Source organism: Mustelus asterias, chromosome 17 (assembly GCF_964213995.1).
Source record: "Mustelus asterias chromosome 17, sMusAst1.hap1.1, whole genome shotgun sequence".
NCBI lineage: Eukaryota > Metazoa > Chordata > Chondrichthyes > Carcharhiniformes > Triakidae > Mustelus > Mustelus asterias.
The window spans coordinates 76,645,508-76,665,500 of NC_135817.1; the positions used below are offsets into that span (position 1 = coordinate 76,645,508).

At 44.9% G+C, this 19,993-nt stretch overlaps 1 protein-coding gene across 1 annotated transcript in view; it reads right to left on the reverse strand.

Moving 5' to 3' along the window:
• Positions 1–5,558: 5,558 nt before the first annotated feature.
• ripk4 (receptor-interacting serine-threonine kinase 4) overlaps positions 5,559–19,993 on the reverse strand; it is a 56,967-nt gene continuing 42,532 nt past the window's right edge. The window contains exons 5-8 of the mRNA XM_078233005.1: positions 16,572–16,730; positions 15,573–15,682; positions 10,553–10,805; positions 5,559–7,015 (exon numbers count right to left, since the gene is read on the reverse strand). Of these exons, the coding sequence (XP_078089131.1) occupies positions 5,811–7,015; positions 10,553–10,805; positions 15,573–15,682; positions 16,572–16,730 (1,727 nt within the window). The 3' untranslated portion in view covers positions 5,559–5,810. The remainder of the gene's footprint in view (positions 7,016–10,552; positions 10,806–15,572; positions 15,683–16,571; positions 16,731–19,993) is intronic.

The following is a 19,993-nucleotide window of genomic DNA, read 5'->3' on the forward strand; positions in this document are numbered from 1 at the left end:
TGTCTGGGTGGGTTTCTTCTGGGTTCTCCTGTTTCTCCCGACACTCCAAAGATGCCACTCTTTGGAGTGTCGGGATTGGCCACTCTAAATTGTCTCTTAGTATCCCAAGATGTGTAGGTTAGGGGGATTAGCGGGGTAAATACATGGGGTTACAGGGATAGGGCCTGGGTACGGTGTTCTATCAGGGAGTCAGTGTAGACTCAATGGGCCGAATGGCCCCCTTCTGCACTGTAGGGATTCTATGAAATATGTATCTCAAACCCGATTACAAAAATAGATTATTGGACAAAAAGTGGTATCAGCTTAATGGAACATGTCTAGTCAGCATCTCATTGCTGATTGTGGAAGCTTGCTGTGCACAAATTGGTTACCATGCTTCCTCCATTACAACAGTGGCCAAATTTCAAAATTACTTCATCGGCTGTAAAGCACTTGTGGATTTTCCGAGGTTGTTGAGTTGCTGAGCAACTGCAAATTCTCTCTATTTGGAGAAAGCGGTAACTTTTATCCCATTAAAAAACATTTAAAGTGAAAGGACACTGTAGTTCACAACTTAGCTTCTCGCCGTTTCTCTGAAACAACACTGTTGCATTTAATACATAGTAAGAGTCTCAACAACGCCAGGTTAAAGTCCAACAGGTTTATTTGGTAGCAAATGCCATTTGCTCCCAAATAAACCTGTTGGACTTTAACCTGGTGTTGTTAAGACTCTTACTGTGTTTACCCCAGTCCAACGCCGGCATCTCCGCAGTATTTAATACATAACAACAATGGCCAATCATTGTCAGAGGTGCTGGTTCCTAAAGGTCACTGGATCACAATGATCAACAGGGGTGCAAGTAGAATCACCATTGAAGCAATTACGTCATTTTAATACCAGTTATGCCAGTCCCCTGGATCAAAAATCAGTTTGCCTTCCTCAGCCCCACTGGGAAATGCTAACTTCTTCATGGGTCATTGATTAACACCCAAGGAAACACAGGCAACAATACATTCTCTGAACGATCCTGAATCACACTGATAAGTTATCCTAGAGGAGATTCTGATAAATCATCCTTTCTGCTCAAACTACAACTTCCCTACCAAATATCCTCAAAAAAAAACATTTTTAATGTGGCACAGTGGTTGGCACAGCTGCCTCACAGCACCAGGGATCCGGGTTCGATTCCAGCCTTGGGTGACTGTCTGTGTGGAGTCTGCACATTCTCCCCACATCTGCATAGGTTTCCTCTGGGTGCTCCGGTTTCCTCCCATAGTCCAAAGTTGTGCAGGTTGGGTGGATTGACCGTGCTAAAATTGCCCCTTGGGTGAGCAGATTGCCAGAATTTTACCGCCACTTCCGCCCCAAAATCAGGGCGGGCGTAGCTCGCAGAATGGAATTCTCCATTGGCCTCGGGTGGGACTTTATGAGCCTCGCCTGAGCAAGGTCATAAAATACCAGCCAATATGTGTAGATTAGGTGGATTGGCCATGATAAATTGCCCCTTAGTGTCCAATGATGTGTAGGTTAGATGGATTAGCCATGGTAAATGTGTGGGGTTATAGGGTTGGATGCGGGAAAGAGGGCCTGGATAAGATACTCAGAGTTGGTGCAGACTCGATGGGCCAAATGGCCTCCTTTTGCACTGTATGGATTCTATTCTATGAACTTTCTCATCTCAGAGGATTGAGTGTCTCTGGAACTCTCTTCCTCAAAAGGCAGTGGAAGCAGAGTCTTTGAATATTTTAAAGGCAGAACTGGATAGATTCTTGGTTAACAAGCGGGGTGAAAGGTTATCGGGGGTAGGCAGGAATGTGGGGGTGAGATTACAATCAGATCAGCCACGATCTTACTGAATGGCGGTGCAGGCTCGAGGGGCTGAATGGCCTACTCCTAGTTTGTACATACATATTTGCTACCCAAAATCACAACTCGTGTACTGAATGAAAATGTTGGTTTGCTAATTTTGCTTTTAAAAATAATAAACTATCCAGTTCTGAAAGATTTACCTCAGTCACCTTACTTGATGCCATTGAACCAGAGGAGAGATATATTCTAGTTTTTTTTTGTATATCCCCATCAGCTGCTGCAATAGAACATTCCTCTCCATTGACATCATCATTTCCCATAATGCACTATTCTCATAACAAAGTCACTGGAGTGAAACGTCGTTACAACACGCGGGGGGGGCAGGAGAGGGTAAGACAATGTTTTGCAGAAGGTTCCTGCTTTCCATCTTGTTTTTTAAGGGTGACTGAGACAGTGGGAAGTTGAACATCCTTCCATTGATACCAGGACATGGTCCACTTTGCCATTAACACACCCATTCACATCATGTATGCAACCACTGCTCTCTCCAAGAGTCATCGGCCTCTCATTAATGTGGGCAAATTTCCTCAGGGCTGCCCATCCAACTTGGAGGGAGGAAGATTCATCCATTCTGAGATGGATCCATCTATAATTAGATGTGACCTAGAAGCAATTAAAGAAACTGAAGAGTCTGTGTCACTCCCTTATAAATCCCCTTTTATCTATTAAGTTAATGAAATTTCAAATCAATCTTAATATATTTGGAATGAATTGTGTAACCAACTCCAGTCCCTTGAGAGATGGAGGACTCAGATGATCCCACTACCAGATTGGGCAGGTTTGATGATGCCTCTTAGAAATGTCGCCAACTACATTTCTCCAAACAAACTTGATCACCATCAGGTTATTTATATATAGTTCTAAAAGAAACGTGCCCAGTGGTCATTCTTAGATTAAATGTCGGAACAGTCAATGCTAAACTTGAGTTTGGAGCCCATCTTAGCCAAGCTTGGCCACGGCCTCAACTGGGAGATCAAGGTGTGGTCTGAAGTGCGAATTTCCACCCTTATTCCCTCTCGCCTGATGGAGCTGTGGCCAGGTGCAAGTGTCTCCAGGTTGTTGGTGATCTGGACACCTAAAAACTTGAAGCTCTCAACCACTTCTACTTCATCCCCATTGACCTGGACAGGGGCATGTCCTCCACTACGCTCCCTGACACAGTATCAATCTAACTAGGTCACGTTCCAAAGCAAAATACTGGAGATGTTGCCCATCCAGTCCAAAATCAAACCAGAAAATGCTGGAAATACTCAACAGGTCTGGCAGCATCTACGGAGGGAGAAACAGAGTTAAACATTTCAGGTTGTGACCTTTCATCAAGCTTCCTGTTTGGCTTCACCCACAAAGGTTCAAAGAAGTCTTTGCCATGCCAAAGTGGCAAACAGGTTGGGAGAGGAGGGAGGGGTGGAATTCACAAACCTTAAATATAGACAACAAGAGTGTCATTATTTTTTTATTAGTGAAATAACAATGTTAGTTACAATGAGGATCAGTAATCTATGAGAGTACAAAGCAAACATTGCCTCTTATGAGATGTACTAAAGCGTACATATTTCCAATAATCGCACAGCAATTTAGATAAGTGAAAACTTAAAAAGGAAAATCAACACTACCACCTGAGACACATTAAAATGACTATACATGATGGCCCATATACTGATGTGTTGAATTACTATTTACACCTCAATAAAGTACCCTTCCTACCCAGCTAACGTCTATCAACACTGGTAAGTGAGAGATGGGAAACATTCAGTACTTCACTCAGTGTTTTGATACTTACAATGCGGTAAGAGTGGCAGCCAAAGAGAAGGCCAGCGGCCATGATCAAGGAAGATTCCCTTCTCATTTGCTCACGCTAAAACAGTATACATTAGCACTAATGCTGAAATATTCAAACTGAAGTACACCTTTAAAGGGACGGGTACGTCCTCTCAACAAGGATTTGGAACAGATCAACGTCTTAATATCACCCTGCCCTGCAAGCAATTGTTTAAAGAGTCTTATTCTGCTGCTAAGATGGGACTGTGTTTACCTGGGGATTCTTTTTTTTGGGGGGGGGGGGGGGAGGGAAACAGGGGGTGGGGGGGGGGGGGGAGGATTGGCAGGTGAATGGGGGCTTGTCCTTTTAAGGCAACAAGTCACATTGGCATCAACTTGCCATAGGTTAATTTCTGATGAGTTTGCAAATTGGCAAGTGTCCATAAATTTCCAGCTGAGAAGAAAGTGGATTTAAAAAAATATATACTTCTAAATGATCTAAAGTTTTGCTTTGGAAACTTTTACTTGCACCGTGCCACTGGGGGTGGAGTTTGAAGTGATTCAGATGCAATCTCTTCTCACAGCCTCGCTTTCGTAGGACACTAATCATTTTTAATGAGGCATTTCCTTCTTCCATTTAATTCTGTTCTTAGTGCTGTTTCTGGGGTACAGTTCCATAAGGCATGGGAACAGAAGTAGGCCATTCGGCCCACCCAGTCTGTTCGGCCATTCATTGGGATGATGACTGACCTGATCCACGGGGCTTGCGGCATTCCAGCATCTTGCCCAAGTGGCTAGTCACTGTGTGTAGAGCCTGGGGCAGAAACATGTGCGCCTGTTGAGGGCTTCATATCCAAGAGCAATCCTGCCCTCAATGTCAATCCACATTTCCTAGTGAGAGCCACTACCTCTTTCTCAGAGTTGTGGGGACCAATTGCAACCCCATTGCTCTTAAAGAGCCATTGACGCAAAACAAAAGTGGAGAGCTTATAACTCATACAATTTTTTTAGAAAGGTTTCTTTTTAAAGTCTACCTTTATAGTAAAAGCGTGCCAGGAAAAATGCAAGTTATCTATAGTTTACTGGGGTAGCATTATTGACAAAATCTACACAGGGCCCCTACTTAGGCATCGTTCTCTTTGTAACACTTATAAAATATAAAAATACACTGCTTGCAAGCAAAAATGCCAAATGTCTGGTAAGAGACAAAAGATTGGAATTGAATTGTACAAGGCCATTAAGGTTAATAATACGATACTGGCAATATGACATCTGAATCCATGACCCCTTGGCAATCATGCAAGTTTTATAATTGGAGGCCTTTAGATACAATAAACTTGCCTGTTACATAAGAATTGGTCCATTGAATGGAAATCACTGCTCACGTGCATGCTACAACACAAGTAACTTCCTCATGGTTTAAGAAAGCAAAACTTAATCAAATTGTATTTGGATTCAGTAAAGCAAGCCGCTGGGTCAAGCACAACGATGCTACAACTAAGAAACAACAAAGCGGGTGTGATAACGGAGGGCTGACGTCCCTCATAATGAGTGGGATTTTCCGGCCGCGCTCACCCCCAAAGCCGGAAAATTCCACCCGAGGTCAACAGGCCTTTGCATGGTCCGTGTCCTGCCCGCTACGATTCCCATGGCGGGCAGGACAGGAAAATCCCACCCAGAGTCTCTCTGCTATACGGCATGCAAAGGCCACCAAACAAATGTTGTTTTGCACTTTTGCTTCAAAGGGCTTGTAGATGACCTTCTAAATTACTCAGTCATAGAATAGGGTAGAACAAGAGGAGGCCTATGGTCTATAATGGTCCTCCTCCCACCTCGTGCTTCGAAGTCAAATCAAACGCAAAATGAATCTGACAAGTTCTTGTCTGGCACAAAAAGCAACTTTTCTTAGGACATAAATCAGAAGACCCAGTGGTATAGCCAAGCTCAAATTCACTTTGAGAATTTTGGAATTCTGTATTTTTTGTTAAGCGATTCCACCATTTAAAATTATCATGAGCAATGGGTATACAAATGATTACATGTAGAGGGGTTTAAACCATGCTGAGGCACACTCTACACTTTGAAGCTTAGAACACCAAATCATTTTCAGTTCAAGCGACTCTCCACCTCAAAAAATCTTGTGCAATAACTCAGCAGGCTTTGAGGTTCTTATTTATTGACAACAATCTCAGCTTTCGCCATCTTACAAGACTCCAATGTCCGAGTCTGGCAGGTACTGAAGGGCATCGATGACTAAGCTGTTGCCAGTTTCTTGAGCCAGGCTTAAGGGAGTCTGCAATTTTTTGTCGTGCAAGTTAACGTCAGCACCATGAGCGAGGAGGATCTCGACGCATTTCAAATGTCCACACTTTGCTGCCAGATGCAGGGGTGTTAGCCCTTCGTCATCTGTGGTGTTGATATCATCGGTGTTGGCGAGGAGTTCCCTTACCACTTCACTGTGCCCCTTGTCTGCAGCGAGGTGGAGGGCGGTTCTCCAAAGGGAATCCCTGGCCTCGGCGTAGGCTTGCTCTTCCAGCAACATTTTGACAGTCTGCAGGTGGCCATGGCTGGAGGCTAGGTGGAGCGAGGTCCAGTTTTCCCCCGTCACTGCGTCGATATCCACGCCGTGCTTGATGAGGAGCCGGGAGGTGCTGGTGTGTCCCGCTTCTGCGGCCAGGTGAAGAGGGGTGTGCCGGCTCGCGGTCTTCCCGTTCACGGGGTTCTTGAACTCCAGGAGGATGCGGGCTGCCCTGTAATGCCCTCTCTGGGCCGCTAGGTGCAGCGGGGTTCTCCCATCGGCTGTCGGCACATCGCCAGCAGCCCCAGCCTGCTTAATGAGAAGCTTTGTGATGGTGTGATGGCCTTGCCATGCGGCAAAATGTAAAGGTGTCCAGTTATCCTTCCCTTTGGCTTGAGCGTTCGCCCCCCGGCTCAACAGGACACGAACGACATTTTCATGACTGTGTTGACAAGCAACATGCAGCGCTGTCCGACCTTCAAAGTCCACCTCATTGGTCGAAGCATTCCTGTCCAATAGTAACCTCGAAAGAGTCTCTTCGCCGCTCTGTGCAGCAAAGTGGAGTGGGGTCCACTGATCCTCATCCTTGGCATTTATGTTGGCCTTTTTCCCCAGCAGAAGCTCGGCAATGACCTTCAGGTTCTTCTCCGCGGCCAGGTGAAGTGGCGTAGACTCCCGCTTGTTGGCAACGTTCGGGTTGGCATTGTACAAGAGCAACAGCCGGACAGCTTCCTCGTTGCCCAGTTGGACAGCGTAGTGGAGGAGGCTCATGCCGTCTTCCAAGATCAGGTCCACATCCTGGGGCTGCAGGAGTTTCATCAACTTCCCAACATCACCCGACATTATGGCTTCGTAGAGTTTCTTCTTTGGAATATCCGAGACTGATTGTTCTGGAAGGAAAAGAAACAAGGAGACCATCAACTCTTGTCCTTCAGACAGGATCATTGACAGACAACACATCAGGTGGACAGATAATACATCAAATCTTTCAGAAGCACACATGATTGAATAACAAGAGGGTAAATGTTCCCTTCCTTGACCATCCATGCTGAGGAAAATTGAGCAACTCCAATAAAGGCATCATGATAGCGGGCAGAATTTAACCGGCGGCAGGGTTTCATAGAAACATAGAAGATAGGAGCAATAGGAGGCCATTTGGCCCTTCGAGCCTGCTTCACCATTCATTACGATCATGGCTGATCGTCCAACTCAATAGCCTAATCCTGCTTTCTCCCCATAACCTTTGATCCCATTTGCCCCAAGTGCTATATCCAGCCGCCTCTTGAATACATTCAATGTTTTGGCATCAGCTACTTCCTGTGGTAATGAATTCCACATTTTTCACCCATCACCAAAAAAAAGTCAGCAGAAGGAATTTTCTTCCACCATGTCCTGACCTCCTCTATCTGGCTGAAAGTTAAGCATAGAATCCCTACAGTGCAGGACACCAGAGAGCCTGCACCGACCACATTCCCACCCAGGCCCTATCCCCGTAACCCCATGTATTTACCCTGCTAATCCCCCAGACACTAAGGGTCAATTTAGCATGGACAATCCACCTAACCTGCACATCTTTGGACTGTGGGAGGAAACCGAAGCACCCGGAGGAAACTCATGCAGACACAGGAAGAATGTGACAGTCGCCATGGCCGGAATCGAACCCGGGTCCCTGGCGCTGTGAGGCAGCAGTGCTAACCACTGTGCCACCGTACCAGCCCTTGATGACAAGGATGAGAAGCAGCCACTTTAAGAGCTGCCTTTTCACAGCCACAGCTGCCAATTGTTTATGAAAGTTAGGGACACAGTTTGTACCAGCAATTTCAATAACACAGATAAGAATTCACATATTGCAGCAGCAGTTATCTGTTTAGTTAATTCAGCCCAGTGTGAGGTTTGAGTTCAAGTCTGCACAGGGTCTGGCTATGAAGCCAGTCCCTAACTTCTTTCTCTTCACTTCTGTAGTATTAATTTTAAGTTTTATTCAATAAAGAAAATCATTTTTAAAATCGTACCAAGTGCTACTTGCATCTATTCTGAGGAATGAATGGACTCCCTACAATTACCCGCAGATTTTTACAGATCTACTCCTGGGAAACCATAAATTTCTGTCCATGATCTATATACACTGAATTTTCAGCTTATCTTTCAAGTAATGTGGTCAAAATGGATCGTCACCGTAGTTTTAACTGCACAAAGATGACGAACCTCCTGACTCCCCAAAGTCTGTCCACAAGGCACAAATCAGGAGTGTGATGGAATACTCCCCACTTGCCTGGATGGGTGCAGCTCCAACAACACTAAAGAAGCTTGACACCGTCCAAGACAAGGCAGCCCACTTGAATGGCCACCATCCATCACTATCAAAATTCACTCCTCCACAGCAGTGCACAGTGGCAGCAGTGTGCATTATCAACAAGATGCACTGCAGGAAGTCACCAAGGCGTCTTCGACAGCATATCCCCATTCCCATGACCTCTATCACCAAGAAGGACAAGGGCAGCAGACACATGGGAACACCACCACCAAGAAGCTCTCCTCCAAGCCACTCACCATCTTGACCTGGAAATATGTCACCATCTCTTAAGTTTCACTGGGTTTAAATCCCGGAACTTCCTCCCTTACAGCTCATCACCACCATCTCATGAGCAATTAGAGATGGGCAATAAAGGCCAACCTAGCTAATGGTGCCTACATCCCATGAAAAGTGCAAAAAATGTTCAAACTTGGAAAACCACAGTTACTTAATGTTCTACACCTATAATAACTGCACTTACGATCGAAGCCCATTGGGTCACACTGCAAGAGTTGAACAATTTTGTTACGGCAACACAGCAGAAGATGGTTACACGGTTAAAACAAGAGTGGGTAAACCACCCCAGGGGGTGGAGTCCTCTCTTAGGCAGAAGGCATCTGAAGACATGTAGTTGACATGTCGGGACTGGGGCAGCCAGGTTTCTGCAGCCCCTACAGTTTTTCCTCATTAATAAATATCTTGTGTGATCCTGACGAAGTCTGAGAATGCATATCATTACACTAGCTCTGACGAACAAACTACAACAGCAATTTAAACACGTTGTATGTTTTAACTTGCACATTTGAGAGGTAAACTGTTCTTAGCAAAGTCACAGATTGTCAGCCATATGGCCCAATGCCTCCGGCCTGAATTGTGTCAAAGACGGTTGAAAGAGCTAAACTATTGCCGTTGATGCCAATATCCATGGCTGCCAAAACAGATTGGTAGCCAAACACCATATTGTCCTGCGACCTTTCTCCTCCATCTTTAACCCCCTTTAAAAAATAATTCTATAGATTTATTGGAAGGTATGGGGAGCTGGGACTTGTCCATGAATGTATGAGAAATGAAATAATCTAGAGTTAGAAAGGAGCAAAGATCCAAAAAAAGTCAGTAACAGGACATTGAAATGTTTGCACTCCCAATCATAGAATCCTTACAATGCAGAAGGAGGCCATTCAGCCCATCGAGTCTGCACTGACAACAATCCCACCCAGGCCCTATGCCCGTAACCCCACATATTTACCCTGCTAATCCCCCTGACAATTTAGCATGGCCAGTCAACCTAACCCACACATCTTTGGAGTGTGGGAGGAAACCGGAGCACCCGGAGGAAACCCACGCAGACACTGGGAGAACGTGCAAACTCCACACAGACAATGACCCGAGGCCAGAATTGAGCCCGGGTCCCTGGCACTACGAGGCAGCAGTGCTAACCAGTGTGCCACCATGCTGCCCTGCTCATGATCTGTGATCTCCCTCTTTGGAAAGACATGAGGATGGACACGGCGACTCAGTTGTGATAACTCTAATGGTCAGACTTGGTGAACTCTACCAGTTTTCAAGGCCAATATATCTTGCTGAGATTTGGTGCCCAAAAGTGAATGTAATTCTCCAGGTAGAGGCTGATTAAGACTAGGCCCAGCTAAATATCATTGTTCTTCTTATTCAGACTCTTTATACCAACATTGGTGGCTCTTCCGATGCATTCCACACCTTTAATAGTTTTCATTTTCCTGGTCCAAGCTCCTTTTCACCATGAACATCAAATCCCTCTACACTTCCAGCCCTATTAGAATGGTCCAGGACTTTCTGCTTCTTCCCTGAGAAGGGGATCACCCCTTCCCCTCTCATTGAGAGCAAAAGGGCCCTTATCCTTACCTTTCATCCCACCATCCTCCACATACAATGGATCACCCCTGCCATTTCTGCCCCCTCCAGCATGATGCTGCCTTCAAACATGGGTGTCTAGGTTGATATGGTGAATAGCAGCAGAGGGCAGTTGACTTTGTTACAGCCAGCCATGAGTTGGCACTTTCAAAAGGGGACAAGAACATTTTGGGAAGCACCATAATGGCTGACGAATAGCAAAGCTAACTAAACATCATCTTGTTGCAGCGTTTAATAAACTTACCAGTTCCTCCAGCTTCCTTCCCAAAGGATAACGACAAGGATCCTTGGGATGAGAACGCGGAGTCAATGGATGAGATTCCCGACAGTCTCTTTTTGCTGTCGGCCATCTCCCCGCTCGCTGGGCATTCATTCCCGGCCGATTCAAAGCCAGAGTCCAGCTGGGACAGCAGCTGGGAAAGGCTGCATTCTGCACTGTCTGAGACCCGCTTGGATTGCCGCTTCTGCACTGGCTGCTCAACCTCTACCGGTGGGTCCTGAGGGGAAATAAAAACATCTCATCGTTAAATTCCTTAGTACCGAGGTGTCTCCTCAAGAACTCGCTCCACAGCCAGGCATCGGGGAACACAGATCTTTATTCAGTCTACTCGCTCCATACTCTAAATGACCACTACCCCCTCAGGGTAGTTCCCAACCAGGTCACCCTGGGTCACATGACCCATTCCCTTAAAGGGGCCACACCCCAACATACATAACAGTCATGTCGTATGTAAATTGGATGAAAGCCAGGTGAACAGTGCATTGGCTGCACACAATATTCTCCCCTTTGGCCTTTACCTCTCTAAGGATAGCAAAACTGGGCAGGGTCAAGCGTGAATGTTTGAGAACATTACTGGAAGTAACTTTTCCTTAAAAAAAAGTTTATTTATTGGTGTCACAAATCGGCTTCCATTAATGAAGTTACTGTGAAAATCCCCCAATCACTATACTCTGGCGTGTGTTTGGGTACACCGAGGGAGGATTTAGCATGGTCAATGCATCTAACCAGCACATGGAATCCCTACAGTGCAGAAGGAGGCCATTCGGCCCATGGAGCCTGCACTGACAACAATCCCACCCAGTCCCTATCCCTGTAACCCCTGCTAATCCCCCTGACACTAAGGGACAATTTAGCATGGCCAATCAACCTAACCTGCACATTTTTGGAGTATGGGAGGAAAGCGGAGAACCCAAAGGAAACCCACGCAGACATGGGGAGAATGTGCAGATTCCATACAGTGACCCAAGCCAGGAATCGAACCTGGGTCCCTGGCACTGTGAGACAGCAGTGCTAACCACTGTGCCACCCTAGCTTAACTAACATGGTGGAACCATGATTAACTCTTTACAATGTACAGTCATTGTGTTGTTCCACCCATTTCTCTCCTCCATTATGCCTTTCATTTCTTTTAACCAGTAGCCGAGATGAAAGGAAGAACTTTAGAAAGATATCATGTTTCTACCAAGTGTAATTGGGCAGTGATTCAAGTGACACCGAATGCCATTCAGGTTTGTTTATGTTTCTTGAATCTATTGTACAACAGTTGGCTCAACTGGACCCGGAAACAATCGGAGGTTGGGTTGTCAACTTGGAGAATGCATTCATGGAGATTTTATCACATTACTTCCTGCCCCGTCACCACCTTGCCAAACCTTTTAGAAAGCGATAATAATTCTTCAGTAACCGGTTGATTGATTTTTGTCTGCCAGTCAAATAAACATTTCTTCACCCCCCGGCTCCAATGTATTCATAGTTAAGAATCAGAATTGTTCAAAAACAAAGAGGAAAAAACACAAGTATTTTCAATGCCCCTATGGTATGCCTGCTCCAAGTCACCCTGGAAACTGGTCTTCAATTCCTAGGGGCTCCAGGCCAGTCATAGTGGGTATAGAGGCCAAGCAAATAATTCTGGGTGATTAAACAATGAGCAGGAGCAACCATGGTGGCACAGTGGTTAGCACCATTGCCTCACAGTGCCAGGGACCCGGGTTCAATTCTGCCCTTGGGTGACTGTGTGAGTTTCCTCTGGGTGGTCCAGTTTCCTCCCACAGTCCAAAGATGTGCAGGTTAGGTAGATTGGCCATTCTAAATGTGCAGGGTTACGGGGATAGGTTGGGGGAGTGGGCTTGGGCATGATGCTCTTTCGGAGAGTCGGGGCAGACTCAATGAGCTGAATGGCCTCTTTTTGCATTGTAGGGATTCAAAAATCAACAAACCTGCATTTATATCATATCCTTCTTTCTCATCCCAAGTAGTCCCAAACTGCTTCACTTTCAAAGAATAGCTTTTGCTCTTTATATAGCCCGACCTTGGTGGCAAAACAAAGCTGCATAGGAAGCTCCACAAAAAGAACAGATGAATAGGAGCAGGAGTAGACCATATGGCCAGTCAAGCCTTCTGTGCCATTCAATACGATTATAGCTAATCTTGGGCTTCAACTCCATTTCCTGTCCATTCCCCATACTCCTTAATACCCCGAGACCCCAAAAATCTCTGTCCCAATTTTAAATGGATTCAATGATGGAGAATTCTCCAGGACAGTAAACTAAATGTTGATAAAGATGATATAAAGCAGTATAGCCTTTCATGCCGCCCAATTGAACCAACCTGAACCCAAGACAGTGAGGTAACCATCCAAATTAAGACCACTCAGAAATAAATGCGATTAGAAAACATTCTTTATGGACATCATCTCCAATTAGCCAATGAGAAATAAAACTAGAATCTTTTTAGTTCAAATAATTCCCCTTTTATTATTGCCTCCCCGAAACAACTCCTAGACTATACACCTTGACCATCTGAGAGTTATGATGTGGAGATGCCGTCTTTGGACTGGGGTAAACACAGTAAGGAGTCTAACAACAGCAGGTCAAAGTCCAACAGGTTTATTTGGTAGCAAACGCCACTAGCTTTCACTCACCTGACGAAGGAGCAGCACTCCGAAAGCTAGTGGCGTTTGCTACCAAATAAACCTGTTGGACTTTAACCTGCTGTTGTTAGACTCCATCTGAGAGTTGCCAGTGTAACCCTACAACCAGCCATTAGGAGCACACCAATTCTCCAGTTTTTCTCACTATATCGGTTTCCCCTTAACACCTCCCTACCGGCCAAGTATGGCAACTAGGTTTGTGGGAATGTTACTCTCCCAATGCAGGTAAATTTAGAATATGGTAATCAGGAATCAAGTAGAACCAAATATTTATTATTCTGTTATTTGCCTTCCCAATTTTCCAATAGAATGTTACTAGGACAAAGCTTTGAGTCACTTCAAAGCTAATGTTGTCTTCTGTGTGGCCCAGATTAAACTCTCAACCCAAAGAGACATTTCAGATTCCCAGTATCCGCAGTATTTTGCTTTTTTTTTTAAGATAAAATTCACTGTGTCATTTGTCCTGCATTTTCCTTGAGTCCTGTACTCAGATCATTGCAATGCCATATAAGCATGGCCAAAACTTGGGGACCCTTTCACTCCCAATTACCATTATTATAAATGGGGAGCACTTTGTTCTGTTATAGCAGAAAATAGAGGTTCCCCTAAACTCAGTGCAGTGTTTTGTTCAAACACAAAATGTCCTGCCTAGTCCATCAGATCCAACTGACCTGCCGTGCGATTACTTGTCTCTAGCTTGGATTTACAACAACTTCCAAACCGATTACCTCTACCACCAAGAGGGACAAGGGCAGCAGATAAATGGGAACACCATCGCTTTCAAGCTCCCCTCCAGTCACTCACCAACCTGACATGGAACTATATCGCTCCTATTCATCTGTTCTTTTTGTGGAGCTTCCTATGCAGCTTTGTTTTGTCACTATCGCTGGGTCAAAATCATGGAGTTCCCTTCCGAACAGCACTGTGGGTGCACTCATACCACATGGGGCAAATTTTCCCGTTCCACCCGCCCCAGGAATCGTAGCAGGTGGGACGGGGAAGGGTGAAGTGGTGGGGGGGAGCAGACCATGGAAAGGTCTGTTGACCTCGGGTGAGATTTTCTGGTTTCGGGGCGAACGCAGCTAAAACATCCTGCCCTTGGACTGCAATGGTTTAAGGTGGCAGCTCAGCATCACCTTCTCAAGGGCAAATAGAGGTGGGCCACAAATAAGTAAATTAAAGTAAAGTATATTTATTAGTCACAAGTAAGGCTTACATTAACACTGTAATGAAGTTACTGTGAAATTCCCCTAGTCGCCATAGCCTGGCGCCTGTTCGGGTCAATGCACCCTAACCAGCACGCCTTTCAGAGGAAATCGGAGCACCTGGAGGAAACCCACGCAGACACGGGGAGAACATGCAAATTCCACACGGACAGTGACCCAAGCCGGTAATCGAACCCCGGTCCCTGGTGCTGTGAAGCAGCAGTGCCACCGTGCTGCCCATGTCTAGCCGGCAATGCCTACATCCCACAAAAGAACGGTAAGAGAAAGGTAAGTGCTGTACACAAAGAACTCCATAATTTGCATGTACTGCATTGATGATTAAATTACAATGTAACTTGATTACTTAGGAAGCAGGAGAAAAATGTTCCCAATCTGAGCATTATTTATTAGCCCCTCCTAGGAGGTTGGAATGAGTGTGGATTTGGGCACGGGCGTCTCTATCCACACTGATCATTTAGACTCACACATGAAAAATGGTGACCTATCAGAGTCTGTTGGGGCATCAGTTGTACTCTGTCAGGATGAACTGCCTTGAGGAAAAGGGAACGATTTTAGGAATGAGACAGAGCTTACAATTGCTTCGGAAATCCAAATGTCTTTGGCAAGCCATCTAACGTCAGTCATGATGATGTCAGGTCTTAAGGACAAGTTGTCTCTGTATTCCTGAGTAGTCATGATGTGGAGATGCCGGCGTTGGACTGGGGTAAACACAGTAAGAAGTTTAACAACACCAGGTTAAAGTCCAACAGGTTTATTTGGTAGCAAAAGCCACACAAGCTTTCGGAGCTGCAAGCCCCTTCTTCAGGTGAGTGGGAATTCTGTTTGTGAACAGAATTCCCACTCACCTGAAGAAGGGGCTTGCAGCTCCGAAAGCTTGTGTGGCTTTTGCTACCAAATAAACCTGTTGGACTTTAACCTGGTGTTGTTAAACTTCTTCCTGAGTAAGCAGGAAGTAACATTTCCCAATCCAGGTTAGTACACTCCAGAGATGTCTAGCAAGTTGGGATCAAGTCTTGAGAACTCAGTCTCAACTAGCGTTTCTCAGAGTTCTTCCAGCTTAACTCAATCGCTCCCTTTAAAGCAAAAGGTATAAGTAAGCAAGTTTTACCTTTTTGGTTGCCTCATGAGTTTGGCCAGAATCCAAAGGCTGTTCTTGCGGTTTCTCTTGTGCCATTTCTTGTGGCTTGGTGCTAAGCTCCTCAGTTTCTGAAGTGATTTCTTTAAAAATAAAATTAATTGTGTTAAGAAACTTCCTTGTGTATTGTGCCTTTAAAATTAAACCATTTATTTTCAAACCTGTCCAAATTGTACTGGCATGGCTGAGAGGGAGGAATCAGGCAACAATTTATTGGGATGGGGTGGGACAATGGGCAAGATGAAATGCCTGTAATCCAACATTCTTTTAATCATAGAATCTCTCCAGTACAGAAAGAGGCCATTGAGCCCATCGAACCTGCACCAACAACAATCCCACCCAGGTCCTACCCCAGTATTTACCCTGCTAATCTCTCTGACACTAAGAAGCAATTGGGCACGGCCAATCAACCTACCCCGCACACCTTTGGACTTTGGGGGGGAAAACAGAGCACCCGGAGGAAACCCACGCAGACACGGGGAGAACATGCAAACTCCACACAGACGGGAATTGAACCATAGCACTGTGTGGCAGCAGTGCTAATCTCCGAGACAAGGGCAAACTAATGGATAGAAATCTCTCATTCTCTCCATATATGCACACACGCAGAAGATAGTGGGTGCAAATGGTATTGAAGTGTCTTTTTGATTGTATTGAATGACGGAGCAGACTTAATGGGCTGAATGACCTACACCTGTTCCTATATTCCTAAGATGGACTGATCTCAGTTCAGTTCCTATTGGGCACAAGTGCACAATATACAATTGCCCATATTGGTGCTGAGTCTCGGTCACAGACCCTAAATTGAATGGTTGGCATCAGAAAAATACAAGTGCAATAAGAAGGGATTCACTGTGGTTGTTCAGAATTTTGTGGACACAGGGGGATGGGGATTATTACTTGTATCATCATTTTGCTTGCATGCTATTTATGGCCAATCTACTTCCAATGAAATTTTAAAGTAAGGTTTACCTTGAAATGTTGGGCGGTCGCCAGGAGCCTCCTTCCAGCATCGTTGCATTAGTTTTAATAAATTCTTACATGCTGGTGGTCTAGATTTCGGAATCAGTGATAGATCGGGACGAAGACCGCTCACTACTTTGACCATAATGTGCAGAATGTTTGTTTCAGCTAAAAAGAAATGAATAAAAATACGTCAGTATAGCTTTGAATAAGTCGTAACGCTTGCAGTTAATTAGTCAATTATCACGTCTCAAAGCACTTTAGAAGCGCAGGAATGTATGTAGAGACAGGAGCCATTCAACATCTGCTCTGATGAAGAAGTGAATTGACTGACATTTCCAATGGCAGCAATCAACAGAGGAACCTTGGCTACAACACTGGAAACACCTCCCGCTCCAAACGTGGAAGTATGAGAGAGCGTGGCAGAACAGAGTCACAAGAATGGTCCCAGGGATGAGAAACTTTGGTTATGTAGACAGATTGGAGAAGTTGGGAGTGTTTTCCTTGGAGAAAGGAAGGTTGAGAAGAGAATCAATAAAAAGGCATTCAAAAACCATGAGGATTAAGGACAGAGTAGATAGGGAGAAACTGTTCCCATTGCTAGGAGGACCTAGAACCAGAGGGCAGCAGTTTAATGTACTTGTCCAAAGAAGCAATGGCGACTTTTGAGGAAAAGTGCTTCCACGCAGTGATGGCTAGGATCGGGAAAGGACTGTCTGGGAATGTGGTGGAGGAAAATTCAATCGAGGCATTCAAGAAGGAATTAGATTGTTAAAGTTTTAAAGTTTATTTATTAGTGCTACAAGTATGCTTACATTAACACTGCAATGAGGGGAATTTCACAGTAACTTCATTGCAGTGTTAATGTAAGCCTTATTTGTGGCTAGTAAATAAACTTTAACTTTATAAGTTACTGTGAAAATCCCCTCGTTGCCACACTCCGGCGCCTGCTCGGGTACACTGAGGGAGAATTTAGCATGGCCAATGCATCTAACCACCACGTCTTTCAGACAGAGAGGAAACCGGAGCATCTGGAGGAAACCCACGCAGACACAGGGAGAACGTGCAGACTCCACACAGATAGTGACCCAAGTCGGGAATCAAACCCGGGTCCCTGGCGCTGTGGGGCAGCAGTGCTAACCGCTGTGCCCCCATGCCTATTATCTGAAAATGAAGAATGTGCAGGGCTATGGGGAGAAGAAGGGGAATCGGCACTAGATAAATTGTTCCTGTGGGGAACTGGCACTGATAAAGGTGGGCTGAATGACCTTCTTCTCTGCTGTAACCAATCTTTGCTTCTGTGATTGCTCCGATAGTTGCAAAAAGCCAACGCTCTCAGTGCTGCGTGAGGAGATGTAGATCAGGTGTACTCATCCACCAGACATTGCCCTCCTATTTAGAAGCAGATGCGCTACCAACTGGGTCAAACAGATATAATTAAAAACGTCAGAATGCTTGACGAGACACGACAACACTGTTTTTTAATCACAATGCGGGTAATAGAATGACAAGAGTGAATTACAGCCAGGAGCTTGATGATGTATTGGAATAGGAATTCATCTTGCATCTTTGGCGCCTGTATTCAAACCAAGTTAAAACTGGAAGATGGCAGCCTCCTCTTTGAAGATCTTACACAAAATGAGCAGGGGCAAACGGTACAACACTACCAAGTATGGGTGAATTGGCAGCAACCCATTTAAAAGAAGATGTCTGGTGTGTAAAATACCAGTAAGAAGTCTCACAACACCAGGTTAAAGTCCAACAGGTTTATTTGGTAGCAAATACCATGAGCTTTCGGAGCGCTGCTCCTTCGTCAGATGGAGTGGAAATGTGCTCTCAAACAGTGCACAGTGCACAAACAGTCAAACTGTTTGAGAGCACATTTCCACTCCATCTGGCGAAGGAGCAGCGCTCCGAAAGCTTATGGTATTTGCTACCAAATAAACCTGTTGGACTTTAACCTGGTGTTGTGAGACTTCTTACTGTGTTTACCCCAGTCCAACGCCGGCATCTCCACATCATGTAAAATACCACACAGTTATGGCAGATTAGATATCCCTAACTGAGATTGCGGCTGGGGCACGTTGTTAGGGAAGTGTAGCAGGAGCTTTATACTCATCATACTGGACTTTAACACCTAATGTGTGACTGCCAGAACTAAAAATAGAAGTGTTCCGCTCCTCAATGCTAACTAATATCTTCCAATTAATGTTAAAAAAAATGGAATTCAAAATCAAATTTCAGGATTTTTGTTCCCCTAGGGATCGGAGTCCAAGGAAATGGCAGATCATATGTGTCGCAATATCATCAATAAGTGATGCACTGATGGTTATCCAGTGTAACCCAAAAATGATTTGCCAATACAAATCAATGACAGGATGCAATTTAGAGACTAATTGTATTATGCATTTTCCTCATTAAAATTGCAGGACTTGAACCCAATTTGAAAAAAGTGGTGGTGAGGCAAGGTCAGTCTGCCCCTGCTAATCTACACGGTTTTGGAAGTATGTGGCTTTTAGAAGATATTAAAGATTTCCATGGCTTAGAAATTCTGGGAGCAATGAGTTCAATGCATTAATTCTAAGAGGGAATAGGAAAAAGTATAGGTTAGTACAGACATGCACGTTTGGGCATGTAAGGGGAAGTGCAAGATAGCCCAATAACAAATTAAATCATGTGAAATTAGGTCAGAGCGAGCGCGAGAGAGAAAGAAAGTGTGTGCAAGAGTGTGTGAAAGAAGAGTTAACCACTGGACAACAATTCTTTTCAAAGCTGCCCAAGTGTGCTAAACAATGTCTTTCAGATAAGGAAACATCTTTCAAATTTTGGATAGGCGTAGGCATCCTTCTGTTGATTTTTTTTGGAGCATTACAAATGGAGGAGATACGGGAATGAATGGTAAAGATAAGAAGATCATGAGGCTAATGACATCACTCGCTGTTGCTTATGAATTTGTCAGCATGAGGTGGGAGATGTTGTTTGAATTTAATGAAGCATTGAAACAAAGAATCTCCTTACTACTTTATGACAGGCATGAGGATTTCAGAATTTATAACCACAAAATAGGCTGCATTGGTTTTACCATCACCTCATCAGCAATCCTAATCCTACACACCTGCTTTGGTCTCACATGGCTTTATTCCCAAAAGACCAGGGTCTTTGTGGATTCAGGGGAAAAGGGTACAATTTTGTAATGCTTTTTGGCAATAGAAACAGAAAATGCCAGAAATACACAGGTCAGGTGGCATGGTGGCAGAGTGGTTAGCACTGCTGCCTCACGACGCCAGAGACCCGGGTTCACTTCCAGTCTTGGGTGACTGTGTTGGAGTTTGCACATTCTCCCCGTGTCTGCATGGGTTTCCTCCAGTTGCTCCAGTTTTCTCCCACAGTCCAAAGATGTGCAGGTTAGGTTGATTGGCCATGCTAAATCT